This window comes from Poromitra crassiceps (assembly GCF_964638095.1).
Source record: "Poromitra crassiceps genome assembly, chromosome: 1".
NCBI lineage: Eukaryota > Metazoa > Chordata > Actinopteri > Beryciformes > Melamphaidae > Poromitra > Poromitra crassiceps.
The window spans coordinates 131,423,816-131,440,121 of NC_139623.1; the positions used below are offsets into that span (position 1 = coordinate 131,423,816).

Genomic DNA, 16,306 nt, shown 5'->3' on the forward strand with positions numbered 1-16,306 from the left:
CGGTCTGGTCCCAAACCCCTGGTCCACACTTAAACTGATATTGATATGTTCTTCACCAGGGGAGAGCGAAGTGTAGTGAGACTGTAAAGTAAGTTTTTGGAAAATGCTGTGATGATAACTGCCTGGTTTTAAATGTTAAAAAGAAACTCACCGGTAGCAAGCACACTCAAAATAGATAAAAAAAACTCACTGGGTGCAGGGCAAGCAAAGAGTTCAATAGTGAGAGAAAAAGCCAGCACTCCAAATGTCCTTTCACAGGTTTTAATAGTTCCTCACACAAACCCGGGGAGCAGCAACAACAAACGTTTTAAGCCAAAGGCCTTCCTCAAAGGACATTTGGAGTACTGGCTTTTTATCTCACTTTTAAATGTTAAAAAGACTAAGGAGATGGTGTTCGACCCCAGAGGTGTTGGGGACCACAGGCCTGTGGTCAGCCAGGTCTCGCAGGTCTCCTCATACAAGTATCTTGGGGTTTTTGTTGATATCTCACTAACCTGGAACACCCATGTAGACAGTCTGTGTAGCAGACTACAACAACGTCTGCACTTCCTACGCCACCTTAGAGTTCATGGTGTTGACCAAAAATGTATGTTACTTTTTTATCAGTCTGTATTAGAGTCTCATCAGATACGGCATTACAGCTTGGTTTGTAACCTATCTGTACAACTAAAGTCCAAACTGGATTATAGGGGTGAAAGAGCATTCATCCCTGGAGTCTATTTTGAACAGGCTACTCTAAGGGAAGCCAATAGAATTGTTTCGGATCCCTCCCATGTATGTCTTACATGCTGAGTATGATTTACTGCCCTCTGGGAGTAGGTTTAGAGTCCCACGCTGCAGACTAAACAGATTTAAAAATTATTTTATTCCGATTTCAGTTCAACTTTTAAATGGTGCCAGATAAAGGGCTGTACAATTATCGAATATCAATATCTAGACACAAAACATTGACACGAAACGTAGCTGCGCAATTATTGATATACATCGATATTAAGTAATGTAACTAGACTATGAAAGACTGCATTGCAGTGGGGTGAAGTAGTTCCTAAACCTGCTGAGTTGCCGGACTCATTCCACTGTGTGTCTAATGTATATGTGTCTTGACGGCATTGATGATCGAGCTTCCCTGACTGTGTTTTGCCAGACATTTCATTGTGCAGATACCTTTTTATACTTTTTTACTCGTTATTTGCACTTACAGTATTGCACTTGTCGTCTGCTTTTTATTAACACATTCACTGCCAGCCTTTTTTTTTTACTGTAGGTAGTAGGGATGTTCATCAATTATCGAAAATCGATAATCGATCGTTAAGGATTGGAATCGATCCTGTGGCATTTGGATCGATTTTTTAATTATTAAAAAAAAAAAAAAAAAAAAAAATTTTTTTTTTTTTTGGACTAGGTTTGGGTGGAATTCGTTCCTCCTCGCCCCACTCCATTGCACAGCCGACTAACGTGAGGTGGAGCTTCATATAGTCTCTAGTTTTCTGGCTGGGCATGGGCCTTTGTGCCAACAAAACTGTTTTAAACATGAGAAATTCACACCGGCATGCGCTGGGGACAGCAGTGTTGAAGAGGAGACACATTGAAATAAAGAGTTCATTGAGGAGAACACGTTGTCTTTCGTATTTTCTGCCATAGGCATTCATTTTGTTAAAAAAAAAAAAAAAAAAAAAAAAAAAAAAAAAATATTGAAAATTTTCTAAGTATTAATAAAATCGATAATCGATAATTGATCGTTAATTCTCACCGATTATCGATTTTGGAAAATTTTCAAAATGAACATCCCTAGTAGGTAGGTTCTGCCAGAGGGTTTTTTTGAGGATTCTGGCTCATTTTACAAGAGCCGAGGATTATTTTCTGCTTGGAGTTTGTGAACACAAAGTTCACAAAAGTACTAATAGAATGTGTGCTTTCTCTGTCTAAAAGAGTTAGTTTGTAGAGTTAGTAGTTATGTAGATATTAGCCGTTGAGTACAGCATGGTTTCAGCGTCTGAGAGTGAAAGCTGAGATAATCGCAGTTTTGTGAAATTCAATCAAACAGGCAGAACAGTCACTTTAACCATTTATTTTTGGCATCAGTGAGAGATCAGACATCTAAACAATATAGTTCTGAACGCCCTCTCCTTCAAACTCCTCCCTCCGTGGGCGTGTCTGGTGGCTTTCAGCCTGCGTTTGTCACAAGCGAGTGTTCTGCTGCTGCGAGTTTGAGCAGCCTCCCTCCCTGGCAGCGAGTGTGGATAGGGCTCACTTGTTTCTTGGGTTTGAGAGCTTTGATGAAGCTTTGTGCGATTCTAGGCTTTATGCTGCGTGTTTCAAACTGTGTTTTCCACCCAGTCTATTTTTGGAATCCCCCACCGCCAGCTCCCAGCGCGATAATGCGCGAAAGTGAAAGCGTTTTCGCCAATCCATTTTACAGTAGAGAATGGTTTCCTCGCGCGTTACCCTACAGTTTTGGCTCTGCTTTTCCTAGTGTGGAGAGCACTGTCGCCACTTAGTGGGTCCGTGGAATGGGTTGTACACGTTCGCTGACTCCAATATTTTTATAGGAGACGGGGGGAGCGTTGATCCACGCCCGACCGTCAAATTTTTTTTTTTTTTTTTTAAGACGAGATATCTCGTCTTTGGCAGTCAACGGTTGGATTCTGTAAGACGAGATATCTCGTCATTGGCAGTGAACGTGTTAACATGTTTGTACGTGTATGTTCTTATGGCTGCAGTACGGGTGTAAGCCCAAGACAAATTTCCCCTGTGGGACAATAAAGTGAATCTTGAATCTTGACAGGCCTTGCACTACTCTGGCAGGTCAGACAAGCGAGAGTCATAGCCGGGAAGAGAACCAGAGATCCACGGGACCCAAAGTTGCTGAAGAAGGGCAACTGTAACTGGTAGTGGAAGAATCCCCTGGAAGTGACAGTACCCTCCTGGCATGGCATTTGGCATATTGACCAACAAACAACACGGGGGGGGGGGGGGGGTGTTTTGGGGGTGTTTTCACATATAAGTGGACCAACACCTAAGGGACTCAGTTCTTTATGTGTTCACATTGTCAGTTTCTGGTCCACTTCAGCTCTGATGGGGCCTCAGTCCTTTTTCTGTTCACACTATACATAGTTCCACTGGAGCTCAGACCTTTAGAGCTTTGGATTATTATGAGTAGTTTTCACTTGGAACAAGATGGCTGTTCTTATACTTGTCTTGTACTGTATTGTAGGGGTGGGGGGAAAAATCGATTCACCTAAGTATCGCGATTTTTAATGTCACGATTTTTTGAATCGATGTTTTATTCCAGAATCGATAATCGCAAAAAAAAAAAAAAAAAAAAAAAAAATTTGGGTGCTTGCAGTCAGGCCACTCACTGAACAGCAGGCCAGGCGCCGCCTACTGGTTTACTAGTGGTTTTATTACTTTATTAGTCTGAAGTAATAATTACACTTCAGGGTTAAAGTGGGTGCATCTCATTGTAAAATTGGACTTCAAACGGCCCAAATCTGGCTTCAAACGGCCCAAATTGGGCTTCAAACGGCCCAAATTTCACGCGCGTCGGCCCATATCGGCCTAGCCTGCTTGGTATCTAATGCCCGGCCTGAATTATGATCCCAGTCCGCCCCTGTTTTTAACTATATCGCCCAGCCCTATTCATGATATATAATATACAGTCTCTAGTGTATGATTAAACTTTTCCCATGTTCTAATCGAGTGTAAAAAAGCAAACAAACTGAAAAAAGAAAAGAAAAAAAGAAACAAAAATCGCAATAAATCGTAATATCGAATCGCAATAATCGTAGAATCGCAATACTTAAGAATCGCAATATAAATCGAATCGGCACCCAAGAATCGTGATAGTATCGAATCGGGAGATAAGTGAATCGCCACAGCCCTACTGTATTGTCTGTATTGATAAAATAAACGTGATTAGCATCCACCCTGTGGAAGTAGGCTGTCGGAGCTTCATCAGCACATCAACAGCTCGGCTGCTCGCGGATGTAGGCGTAACCGGAACGAAGCTCTGAAGAGCAACAAAAGACCTTGCTGAGGAAGTGAAGGAGGTCAGCTTCTAGGGGTGTCAAAAAGAATCGATTATAAGATGCATCGCGATGCGGACGTGCACGATTCTGCATCGATTCACAAATGTCAAAAATCGATTATTATTATTTTTATTTTTTTTCTAATAATCAAATTAAATATAATGGAAGTACATGCAGTTGTTTATTTTAATTATGGATCATAATACAATGCAATTCCAAATGCACTTTTATTTTAAAAGTAGCCACACAGTGAGAAAAAAGAAAGTGAGAAAAAATAAATCATCTATTGCGGAAAAAAGTGATGCATTGATTTAAGATGCATCGAGATGCATCGATAATCGTACTCGAATCGAATCGTAGCCCTCTGAATCGTAATCGAATCGAATCGTGAGGCCAGTGAAGATTCACAGCCCTATCAGCTTCTGGTTATGGCTGAGGAGGAGGGATAGGAATTGGGGAAATTAGCAAGCAGGAGCACAGCAGGAGAAAGGGTTAAGAATGTGGAGACTCCCGCCTAAATCAGGAGTGTTGGCAGGTATGCTAGTCCGCCACCAGGAGATGTTCCAGGGTGAAAGGAGCGAAACATCAATGATTGGTGGTCCCCGTCAGCAGCTGACCCAACGGTGCTGTGGGAGGTGTGTCAGGCAAGCAAATGATGTGGGCCATTGCTTTGCTTCTGGGTCATGGCTGCTCTCTCTTTATCTAAACTGGAAGCGTGCTGACCAATATCTACTCTAGGTAATACACTGAGTATGCATAAGTACCTCTACAAACATCTACTGTAGGTAATAGAGTATCTCCATAAAGTAGCTCATACAAGCCTAGCCTGGTAAACCCTCCGGATTAGGTGAACGTGCATTTTGTTTATTTCCGCTGTTCTGTCTGGACTCCAAGCCGTTCACAGTAGTTCCAGTGGGTGGGAGTACTTGCCTTGACAGCCAACTCCTTCAGCCAATCAGCATTGCCAAATCCAGTCCTTTAGCCAATCAAATCCAAACGCAGTCTGAAGAATGGCGAAAACGTCTTTTCCACAGAGAATCTCCACTGGCGCATACTCTTGTTCTTGTTTAATTGTTGTTATTGAGTCTATTGCTGCAATAACTGCTCTTACGGCTGTGTAAACTCTACGAACGTTATCGCTCGTTGCTTCGGCAGCCGCAGAGCCATGTGAGCAACCATTACTGTTTTGCCAGCAGCGCCCCTGATTGGCCGGTTACGATGTCAACTATAAGGCAGGTTCCTGATTGGCCCATGGACTTTATAATTTCTGAAAATGCCGGCCCCGGGCTGGAGGCCAGACAGAACAGCAGAACGAAACTGAATGTGAGTTCAGGTGATCCGGATGATTTACCAGGCTAGTTACAAGCCCACATCAAATCATATGAACTGTCACTTTAACTCCACTTCCTCCAGTGAACTGACTCACCGCGTCTCCTCCTCCTCATTGCAGAGGGAGGAGCTGCTGTCTACAGACTGGAAGCTCCGCCCCCAGCCTTCCTCCTCCTCTTCTTCCTTATCAAGCTAGAGACAGACAGGCAGATAGACGACAGCCAGACAGACAGGGAAACAGTCCAGTGAGACAGTCTGAGCCAGCCAGCACCTTTACATTAAAGACTATGAAAAAACCACATGACCTAGCCCGACCAATCACAGTAAGGAGGAGGCGAGGTTGAGAACAGCAGCAGTGAGCAGAATGAACATGGAGCAGGCGGCCTGCCTCAGAGACACTGTGGCTGTATTGGAAACCGCCTACTATACTTGCAGTACATACTGATTTGGCCAAAATGTAGCATGTAGTATGCAGTATGCAAACAAAAGCAAAAATTGCAGTATGCCAAAAATACCCAGATGTCGTACTGATGGGGGAAAAAAATCTCCAGTATGCATCCAACCAGTCTACCTCGCCTACTGGGATCAGACCATGCCTGTCTTTCTGCTGCATGAGCAAAGCTGGTACTAGATGATGTCAATGATGATGTCAATGATGATGTCACTCACCTGCGGCGTCAGCCTGCTGAGGTCAGCGAAGAAAGAGCTCCTGACTTCAGTGTCAAAGGTCAGACTCCCGGAGTCGAGGTCAAACAACCTCTGACTGCTGCTGGGCTGCAGACAGACAGGCAGAGAGACAGGTAGAGAGACATACCGGTAGAAAGACAGACAGGTAGGGAGACAGACAGATAGAGACACAGACAGGTAGAGAAACAGACAGATAGGCAGAGAGACAGACAGGCATTATTAAATTATTATTATCTACATTAATTGAGATTGCACTTTGTCTTACAGGGCTCCAGAGTCAGACTAACCTTTTGCAATAGAGCTCAACAGGCGAGACGTAATTTGCCCCGGAAGTAAGTTCCGCATCCATTTTCCCCGTAGACATTTTGATAAATCCAAATATAACGAGTTTTAAGGCTCAACGATATGTATGGGCAGCATATCCGTCTCGATGAGGTTGCAGACGGCGTGGGTGATCTTTTATGCACGTCGGCCGAGGACGAGGCGCCTTCCTCGTTAACCAGGCTGGGATGAACGCTGTTCAATTGGTGAATCATTGGCGTCTTAAGGGCAGGACATACTCCATGCGCACTTCCAACCGCGAGGGCCGTGTGGGCAATATGACGTAATTACGGTGGGGGCGAGGCCACCGCAGCCAGCCCAGTGAGCACCCAGTGAACATCCCTAATTGGTACCAAGCATAATATGCTAGCTTGTCGGGAAGGGGGCTAAATAACGCTCCAAACTATTTCAAAGGAGTCCCTTGACCTCTCAGCTCAATTTATCTGAATGAAAATTGGTTCAAATTGGTACCCACCAGTCTCCCCTTTACACATAAGGTAGCATCTTTTACAGCCTAGCATTAATAGCTTGTGGATTGATTTCTTGTTGTTGCTCATCACATTTTGTCTCAACAAATGTTATGCATGCAAATACTTTTGATGAGTAAGAGGCGAGAAAATGTTTGCAATTTGCTTTTGGATTTTGCTGAAATGTTTTTGTATGTGGATGGATTATTAATTTCCCTTATGCCCCAGTTCACATGCTCTGTTAATTAAAAAAATATATATCATACAGGGAAATACATCATCTTAAGGTCCTTACACATCGGGAGTGTTTTTTTCGTGCGATTAATTTGCACGGCAATAATATTTTCCGAACCTATATCAGTCAATGCAACCGTGCATATCAATGGCGAGGTAGCTAGGTTAGCTTAGCGTCACTTAATATCACAGTCAGTCCCTCTCCTCACAAAAAATGCTCCAGTTAGCGCTTTTTCCATGCAAAAATGCAAACGTGTGTGAACAGCCCCATACACAGCAGATTACCCCTGTTCCGTCATTACCATAGTAATAGATATTCGAAATTAACTGCTTAACATAGCCAAAATTGGGTTCAGCGTGTGTTTCCACACAGAACCCCCCCCCCCTTGATACAAGGTTTGCTGCTTTGTTTGTTGAAATACCCTTTTCTCATCCAACATGCATCAATAAACTATTTACTTTTGTTCAAGTAATATTATTTTGAAAGTTTTAACCGGAGCTCATCACGAAAATTGACTGGTGGAGATGCGCTCCTGTTAAGGACACGAGACAAGACGCACGCTTCTCCATAACGCACGCCCGATACAACTCATTGAAAACGTGGCACTAGTTTACTGACTACACTGTCGTTGTCCCATAACATTAGCCACAAGAAATGTGGAGAACGAATCACTTTATTGCTTCATGGCGATCACTATTTAGCTGCAGCTAACGTTATGGTCACTGGTCAGTTTTCACTTTTTGGCAGAACACCGGACCTTGTAATCCGTGGATTTACGTTACTGTAACAGTGATCATAAAGCAGAATGGATTATACCGGACATGTAGGCTTATTGGAAATGAGCCTTCGCTTGTTTCACAAGTCTGCTCGAACAAAGCGCTAACCAATGCCACCCAACCACCGGAGATCTGAGGTAGGCTAACAACAGCTGCAGCTAACGTCACCTAATGATCCCTCTCCTCACACAAAGTGCTACAGGTAGTGCTTTTTCCATGCAAACATGCAAATGTTATGTGTGAACAGCCCCACACACAGCAGATTACCCCTGCTCCGTCATTACCATAGTAATAGATATTCAAAATTAACTGCTTAACATAGCTAAACTGGGGTTAAGCGTGTTTCCACACGGACCGCCAACCCCCCACCCCCACCCACCGAGTACCCGATTACTCGTTCATAATAGAAGGAGAGTACTCGAGTATTTAAATTGGTTAAAATGCCCATCCCTACAAACTAGTGGCATTTTCTTCAGTGTAAAAGTTTCCAAGCTGCGCCATTTAGCCGATAGAGCGACCCTGCAAGTGAGGTGGGTTTTTACGCGGCGGCTCTGCTCCGGCTGGAGGTATAAATCTTGGCGGTGGTCCAATATGGGCTGATTTATGTGCCACCTCAAATTGAATTCGAATTGCTCAACTTGAATTCGAAATTTTGAATTTGAATTGCTCTTTTTGAATTCGAAATTTTTCATTTTGAAATTGAATTGCTCTATTTGAATTCGAATTTTTTCATTTTGAAATTGAATTGCTCTATTTGAATTCGAATTTTTTCATTTTGAAATTGAATTGCTGTTTTTTATTTTGAAATTTTTATTTTTTAATGTGAATTGAAAAACTGAATCTGAATAGCATAATTTTAAACTGAATTTATTTGCTTTGAAATTATTCAGTTTCCACATTCCTATTTCAAAATTCAATTCAAAATTTTCAGAATCTTGTGTTCAAAAATTTCAACATGTGTGTGCGCCATCCGGGTCCTCAAGGAGGAAGAGGAGGAAGGAGGAAGAGCAATCGAGCGCTGATTGACCTAACTCCTTTTTGGCCGAGGCACCACACACCCACTCCCGCTAGAACTATTTGGTCTTGTTGTATTCAGGTTCGCTACAATCATAGAAGACCACTTTGAGTTGAACAAGGATGTTTATACAGTATATAACGGCATAACTCATTCATTCAGTCATATTATGTACAGTCTATGATTCAGTCAGTAGTCTGAGTTAACGTTGTCTCTTCTTCATGGGAAAAGCACTCTTCTTCTACGAATTTGTAGCCCTCTTAACATTAACCCCAGTCATACTGCCGCCCTGGTGGCAGGTTATGGATAATGCTTCTATTCCAAATATAAATCAATACAAATCGCTAATAAATGCTAGATAAAAGTCAAATGTATCTGAAACCACTATAAACAAACATGCACAGTGTCAAACTCAATCAATCACGGATAAACAAATACAACAAGCACGAGCCTGCTAACTAGGCTGGCTCAATAGGGTCCCATTTTAAGTTCGCCCCAGCTTCGTTTACAACACTGATCCCTCGTATACACATGAGTTGGCTACTTTGTCAGCGTGGACTTACTCCACGCTGCCTTCCCCGTTTTATACGTCACAACGCTATGCATTGTGGGCAATTCCCTTTCCGTAAGTGGCCATAGCTGCTCCCTTACGGTAAGGGGGCAGAAAGGGCTCACTCTGAGCCCTCATTCACTTTGTGATTTCACCGTGGGACATCCCTAAGCCCTCACTCCCTTCACGTGAACGCGCCTCTAAGGGCTTGAGTCAGTAAGGGGGCGAATTGGAATTGGGCCAGTGAGATTCAGGGATTCCCATGGCCTTTCTTAACAGTTAATACTTCATATTGATGGAATATGCAGAGAGAGAAAAAAAGTGTCTCTCGTCATGCACAAGTGCATCCCACAAAGCCCACCCCTAGGCGCATAGACTGCGTCAAGTCAGCCAGAATGTAAGTAGGTCGTCCGCTTTAGCTCTTTCAAAATAAAGCCCTCGTAACGTTCACATTTTGAGTAGCCTAATGCTTTACACAATAGTTTCACTATTATGTAATCTTTTTCTTTTCTTTTTTTCACGATTTTTTATCCCATTTTTATCCCCCTTAGTGCTAATTTACTTTTATTTATCCTGGTTGCTACTCCACCCTCTGCCGGTCTGGGGAGAGCCGAAACTGGCTCCATGCTTCCTCCGAGACATGAGCAGTTAGCCAGCCGCTTCTTTTCACCTGACAGGGGAAGCTTCACTGGTAGGACATCGCACGTGGGAGGTTCACGCTATTCCAACCGGTTCCCCTCCCTCCGAACAGGCGCCCTTAACGACCAGAGGAGGCACCACATCAGCAACCAGGATATTGCATGTTTTGGTGAAGGGGGTTCCTATATGAAGGAAACCCCCGGGAGGCACGGGGAGAACATGCAAACTCCACACAGAAAGGCCCTTTTGACGACCCCACCCGGGCGGTGGGCACTCAAGGACATGCGGACGGGCACGCATTCCTTCAGCGTTCACAGCGTCCCAGGTGAGAATCGAACCCAGGACCTTCGAGCTGTGAGGCGACAGCGCTTACCACTGCACCACCGTGCCCCCCCTCTATTATGTAATCTTAACATCAAAACGAGTATTTTGATACAATGTTTGCGGCTTCGTTTGTTGAAACCTTTTTCGTGCATCAGTGAGGCTATTTACTTGTTTAAATTACATTAGTTTGAATTTTTTACCCGGAAGTTTCCATTATGTTTTGGCTGGTGGCTGACACTGGACAAAGAGGGGAAATCTGCGCTGAACCAAGCCAAACCGGTGCTTCTCAGAAGTGGGAGTGAACAGTTCTGAGTGTTAGAAAGAAGCAATCTGGAGCACACGGTCAATTTTGAGCAATTTAATAAGGTGCAAGCAGACTAACATTTCGACACAAACTGTGTCTTCTTCAGAGTCAACCCAACGGCACCTGGATAGCCGTGAGAGAAGAAGGGAAAAGGGAGGGGGGAGAGAGCAGTGGAGAAACACGGGTTGAGAGTGCGATCTAAAAGTTTAAAAGGCGATGCTGCTGCTACTACTCCCTGCTGCTTTCCTGGGTAACAAAAACACATGTACTAGTGGGACTTTTGATGTAGAAAAAAGGTATAACTCATTGAATGAGTCCATCCTCACTTCCTTTGCCCCTCCTCTCTCACCAATAAGGTTGTTCAAACAGTAGTGCTTAGCTAGACACATTCTCTGTAAAGCCCTCTGAGCCATGCTTGTGAATTAGGGCTATACAAATAAACCTGACATGACTTGATTTTAGGAATGAAACGATTACTGGTTTAATGATAAACCTTGGTCAAATTCCTGATGGTTAGCATTACCGTTTCAAAATTGAATTGTTTAAAACCATTACTGTTGTAACAGTTACAACAGTAATGTTACAGCACTTTGAAAAATGTGGTAAATTAGTTAGCAACCGTCTCCCAGATGCAGGCATGCAGCCTGGGTGAAATTATTTCAGTGAGTGTATCAGTAGGCTACTGTTTGAACATTGTCAGCACATTTTAACAATACTGTGATAATACTGATAACCGTGATCATTTTTGTCACTATAATCGTGATATGAAATGTTCATAACGTTTGATCTCTACTTGATTTACTGTCTCCAAAAATGGTCACAAAATGCAAGTAAATGGTCATAGTCTGGAGCCCTGTTATTGAACTTGAGCTGAACCTGTCTCTCTTCACCTTCCTGTCTGTCTGCTCTGGGTCCTGGTCCGGGCTCTTCCAGCGGAGGAACTCTTTGAAGGAGAACGGGTTGAGCTCTTCTGCCTCGGCCTCGTCATCTGGACACAAACACAAAAAGACAACAACTCAGTTACTACGGCAACATGTAGTGCATAGATGTCATTGCTGCTCTCTCCTAGCCTGCCTGACAGAACTTCAATGTCACATGATGACCCGGCCGCTCTACAGGTCCACCAATTACATCCCACCGCAGCCGCTCTGTGAACCAGCTGCTGCAGCTCACTCATCGTCTTCCAGTCTTACACCATATAAAGATATGGATGTAGGGATGGGCATTTCTCATTATCTGCTGCAGCTAGACAGTCATACTCCAACATCAGCTCAAACACACGCACACTGAGTTTCCCCTGCTACTCTGGCAGCCAGGCTAACTAACGAACATTAGCAAGCTCAGTGGATGTTAGCATCATTAGCATAGCTTCATGACTGTAGTCGAGATGGCATGGCAAAGCAGAGTCTGCTTTATCGTCTATTGTTGCCTTTAAAAAAGACACTGAACCCCGAATTGCTCCCGATGGCTGTGCTAGCACCCTGCGTGGCAGCTGGCCGCCTTCGGTGTGTGAATGGGTGAATGTAGGCACATTGTAAAGCGCTTTGGATAAAAGCGCTATATAAATGCAGTCCATTTACCATTTACCATTTAAATGGTCGTGAAGTCGTAGTTACGAGTTGGGAAGTCGTATACATGACATTGTGAACTCAGACCTTTCAGAAAACGAGTCATGAATACCACCAAGTTAACAAGTCGTGAATACCACAGGAGTGCGTTCATATGGATTCATGTCGTAAACACTTAAGGTATGCACGCAAGAAGAGCCTGGTATGCAGGTAGGATGTCCCGCCCCGTGTTCCTGTCCTGTGTTCTGGTCCGCAGTGTTTTCGTTCCCCCATAGGAATGCAGCAGTAGGCAGCCTAACCTCGCCAGTCGCTACGGGTTAGAGAAAAAATAAGAAGCACAGACATACCAAACCAAGTATTCAAATAAGTACTTGAAGAAACTTGCCGGTTCCATAACATTACATCTGAATGGAAAGCAAGAATTGAGCGGAATATTTTCCTGGAGTACAGCACTTTGGTTCCTACGTTCCGCCCATAGCCGCCGGAAGTCTCGGAGCAAGGTTTTTCCATCCAGACTAGCCAAACGTATACACGCGTCCCGCTTTGAGGGTATATTTGACTCTAAATGGGACCATAATACATTGTGACTCACCGTCTGTGATGATGAGAGCTTTAGCAGAACTCTTCTGTTTGGACATGATGAGAGAGAAAGAGAGGGAGGGAGAGACACACACACACGTAGACAGCAGCAGTTAGCATTAGCCGCAGACAGCCGATAAGTCTGTCAGAGGCAGAGTTGCAGGTTAACTGTCCATGTCCATGTCCATGTCAATCTTGCAACAGGAACGTTACGTTACATCACATGTTCTAGGGTGTTTGTTGGTTCTCATAACCGATTATCTGGCACGTTACTGAGTCACTCCTCTCTGCTAAACGAACAGAATAAACCCGGAAACACTGCTCACTGCTGGGGCAGCACGTGACCGACCGCTCACTTCTTATTGGCTGGAACGTGGCTGTGACGTAGGCGGAAAAATACAGCGCACTTCCTGATCCCGGCAAAATCGAGTTGACAACACGTGTCGGCGGCGAGCGGCGGAGAGAGAGACAGTCATAAGAGACAAGCAGAGAGACAGACAGGAGCGGGTGCACCGAACAGGTGAGTCAGACCCAGACCGTTAGCACGGCACGGCTCAGTTCTGGTTCTGACCGGGTTGTGTTCGTGCACCCTTAGCACTTTTCCCCAACAGGAAATGTGTCCTGCAGGAGCGCGCATGCACATTAGAAGTGAATGCAGCATTGTAAACAATTGTGTTGTGGGGCTGTGTAACATAATCCACTTTTCAAGATTCAAGATTAATTTTGATAGCCATAGACCATAGTGAGTAATAATAATTTAATAGCCATAGTGAGTAAAAGGTCAAAGATATCGTATTGTCCCTTACATGGAAATTGGTTTGCAGGTAGGCCTAATAAAACGCATCATACAAACACTAAAATACTGATAAATGACAACAACAGCAATAACAGGGCAATAGAGCCAGGGAGAGATTTTAAAAAGTAGCCTACATACAGTAGTAGCATCAGCAAGGTCAAAAGTGTGTAAGTCAATGCCTAGGCATACAGCAGAAGAGGGAAGCGCTGCATGGATCCAATGGCTCATCCGACAGGTGCTCATTAGTGGGGCAGGTAATGCTATTAGAAAAACAGAATCCAGGAAGTCTTGCTTGATGTCAATCCCCAGGTTATGATGCAGACTATCATGGAATGAATCTAAGGCACTCCGTCTTGAGTAAAAACAAATATTTAATGATGAGCACAGGCAAATAGACAGACCAATGCGTATCGACCTACTAGGTCTTCATCAGGGTCTGGTCAACACACAATCAGTCTGGAATTTATACCAGCTGTTGTGGCACTCCACCCAGCACATGAGAGGAGCATGGGTTAAAGGTTACATGCAATTAGCAAATATATCAAAAGATGTGGAGATACCTTTATCAATATCAAATTCAATTAGTCTCAAAAGTGACAAAGGTAACACGAGACTTACAGTTTTCAAAAAGGAAAAAGAATAATTCTAGGGCCAGATGAGCAAATTTCAAAATAATAATAATTGTCTGCTCACCTCTAATTAGAAAGTCAAGTCCATAACGAAATTATATCAGGAATTGCAATGTGCTCGAGGCAGAAACATTCAAATGTATATTAATCAAACACTGGGTAAATGCACATAGTTAATACTCATGTTTTACGTAGTTTTAGAGTGTACTGCTGCTACCTATGTTCTATGTATGTTTTTATTATGTTCTACGTTTTACGCTCTATGTTTTTTGTGTTTTATGTTTTATGGGGACAATGGATGGAAATTAGCCTCGTGCTAAATCCGGCAATTTTTACACTTTTACTATGTTGCAGGTTTTACTATCTGTTCTGTGGTTTCTGTGTTCATTAATTTTGCACTGTCCCGTCCAAATAAACAAATAAATAAATAAATAAAATGAATAAACACTGAAGAATAATAGATTACTGGATTTAGAGTCAGAGGAATGGCAGAAAGTCAATCTCATCATTAAGGCCTGGAGATTTTGTGGCCTGTAAGGTCACAATCCAAAAGGTTTCCCGTTGGAGGAGTTTCTTGAGTCTGTCGCCACCTATATTGTAGGGGATAACTTCAAGAGCAACAGCTTTCAAAGAGGAGGGACTTCCATGTCCCGCTTCATTATAGTGAACAGCCATAGCATAATTTAGATTTTTTGTACGAATAGCAGTTTTGTGTTCAGGATTCGGTCCTATTTTCCAAGCGTGAAGCATGAAGCTGCCAGGCATGAAGTCAATGGAAGTTGTGGGCGGGGTCAAAGCGCGCTGAGCGAGGTGCTGAGGAAAAGACAGTGCTTCTTGTGTGACCGGTTACACGTGAGACCAACTTCAGCATGAGCTCAACTTCAGCTCTGTTTCTGTTAAGCGTCAGGTGTAAACAAAGGCTTACTGTATTTATTTTCCATTTGTCTTTGCTGTATGCAGTTACTCTGTACTGAACACCCAGCTCATCTACTCTTGTCTAATGTGTCTGATCCCTCAGCTGGAGAATGTCTGAAGAGGTTCCAAATGACCCCCAGTCTGGCACCCAGTCCACCCAGTCCCCGTCCCAGGTCAGTGTTTCCCACAGAATTATAATGTCCTTGTGGTGGGAGGTTGGTTGGTTGCTTGATGGTTTCATCATCATCATCATCGTCATCATCATCTATATATTTTACATAATATATCTGGGTGGCCCGCCCAATTAAAGTCTAGTCTGTGTGTGGGAAACACTGCAGGTGCAGTCCCAGCCGGGCTCCAGCTCGTCCAGCGTGCCGACCTCGTCCAGCGGCTCGGGGACGCTGAGCAGCGTGGACACCCTCCCCGTCCTCCATTCCTCTGTCCCCGAGGAGCCCGAGCCTCAGCCCTGGGGCCGCCTGCTGCCCATGGGCAGCTTCAGACCTCACGGTCAGGACACACACAGGACACTAGGCCCAACACTAGTGCTCCTAACACTAGTCCCAACACTAGTCCTCCTAACACTAGTCCCAACACTAGTCCTCCTAACACTAGTCCCAACACTAGTCCTCCTAACACTAGTCCCAACACTAGTGCTCCTAACACTAGGCCCAACACTAGTCCTCCTAACACTAGGCCCAACACTAGTCCTCCTAACACTAGTCCCAACACGAGTCCTACTGTAACACTAGGCCCAACACTAGTCCTCCTAACACTAGTCCCAACACGAGTCCTACTGTAACACTAGGCCCAACACTAGTCCTCCTAACACTAGTCCCAACACGAGTCCTACTGTAACACTAGGCCCAACACTAGTCCTCCTAACACTAGTCCCAACATGAGTCCTACTGTAACACTAGGCCCAACACTAGTCCTCCTAACACTAGTCCCAACACGAGTCCTACTGTAACACTAGGCCCAACACTAGTCCTCCTAACACTAGTCCCAACACTAGTCCTACTGTAACACTAGGCCCAACACTAGTCCTCCTAACACTAGTCCCAACACTAGTCATCCTAACACTAGTCCCAGCACTACTAGTCTTCCTAACACTAGTCCCAACACTAGTCGTCCTAACACTAGGAAG

General features: G+C 44.1%; 2 protein-coding genes across 2 annotated transcripts in view; one reads left to right on the top strand and one right to left on the bottom strand.

Annotated features, from left to right (window-relative positions):
- Window positions 1-12,952, bottom strand: part of entr1 (endosome associated trafficking regulator 1) — a 32,878-nt gene extending 19,926 nt beyond the window's left edge. The window contains exons 1-4 of the mRNA XM_083633123.1: window positions 12,836-12,952; window positions 11,566-11,663; window positions 6,027-6,131; window positions 5,455-5,549 (exon numbers count right to left, since the gene is read on the bottom strand). Coding sequence (XP_083489249.1) covers window positions 5,455-5,549; window positions 6,027-6,131; window positions 11,566-11,663; window positions 12,836-12,881 — 344 coding nt within the window. The 5' untranslated portion in view covers window positions 12,882-12,952. The remainder of the gene's footprint in view (window positions 1-5,454; window positions 5,550-6,026; window positions 6,132-11,565; window positions 11,664-12,835) is intronic.
- Window positions 12,953-13,275: 323 nt separating this feature from the next.
- Window positions 13,276-16,306, top strand: part of chek2 (checkpoint kinase 2) — a 60,312-nt gene continuing 57,281 nt past the window's right edge. Inside the window, exons 1-3 of the mRNA XM_083640523.1 lie at window positions 13,276-13,342; window positions 15,266-15,335; window positions 15,501-15,669. Of these exons, the coding sequence (XP_083496649.1) occupies window positions 15,273-15,335; window positions 15,501-15,669 (232 nt within the window). The 5' untranslated portion in view covers window positions 13,276-13,342; window positions 15,266-15,272. The remainder of the gene's footprint in view (window positions 13,343-15,265; window positions 15,336-15,500; window positions 15,670-16,306) is intronic.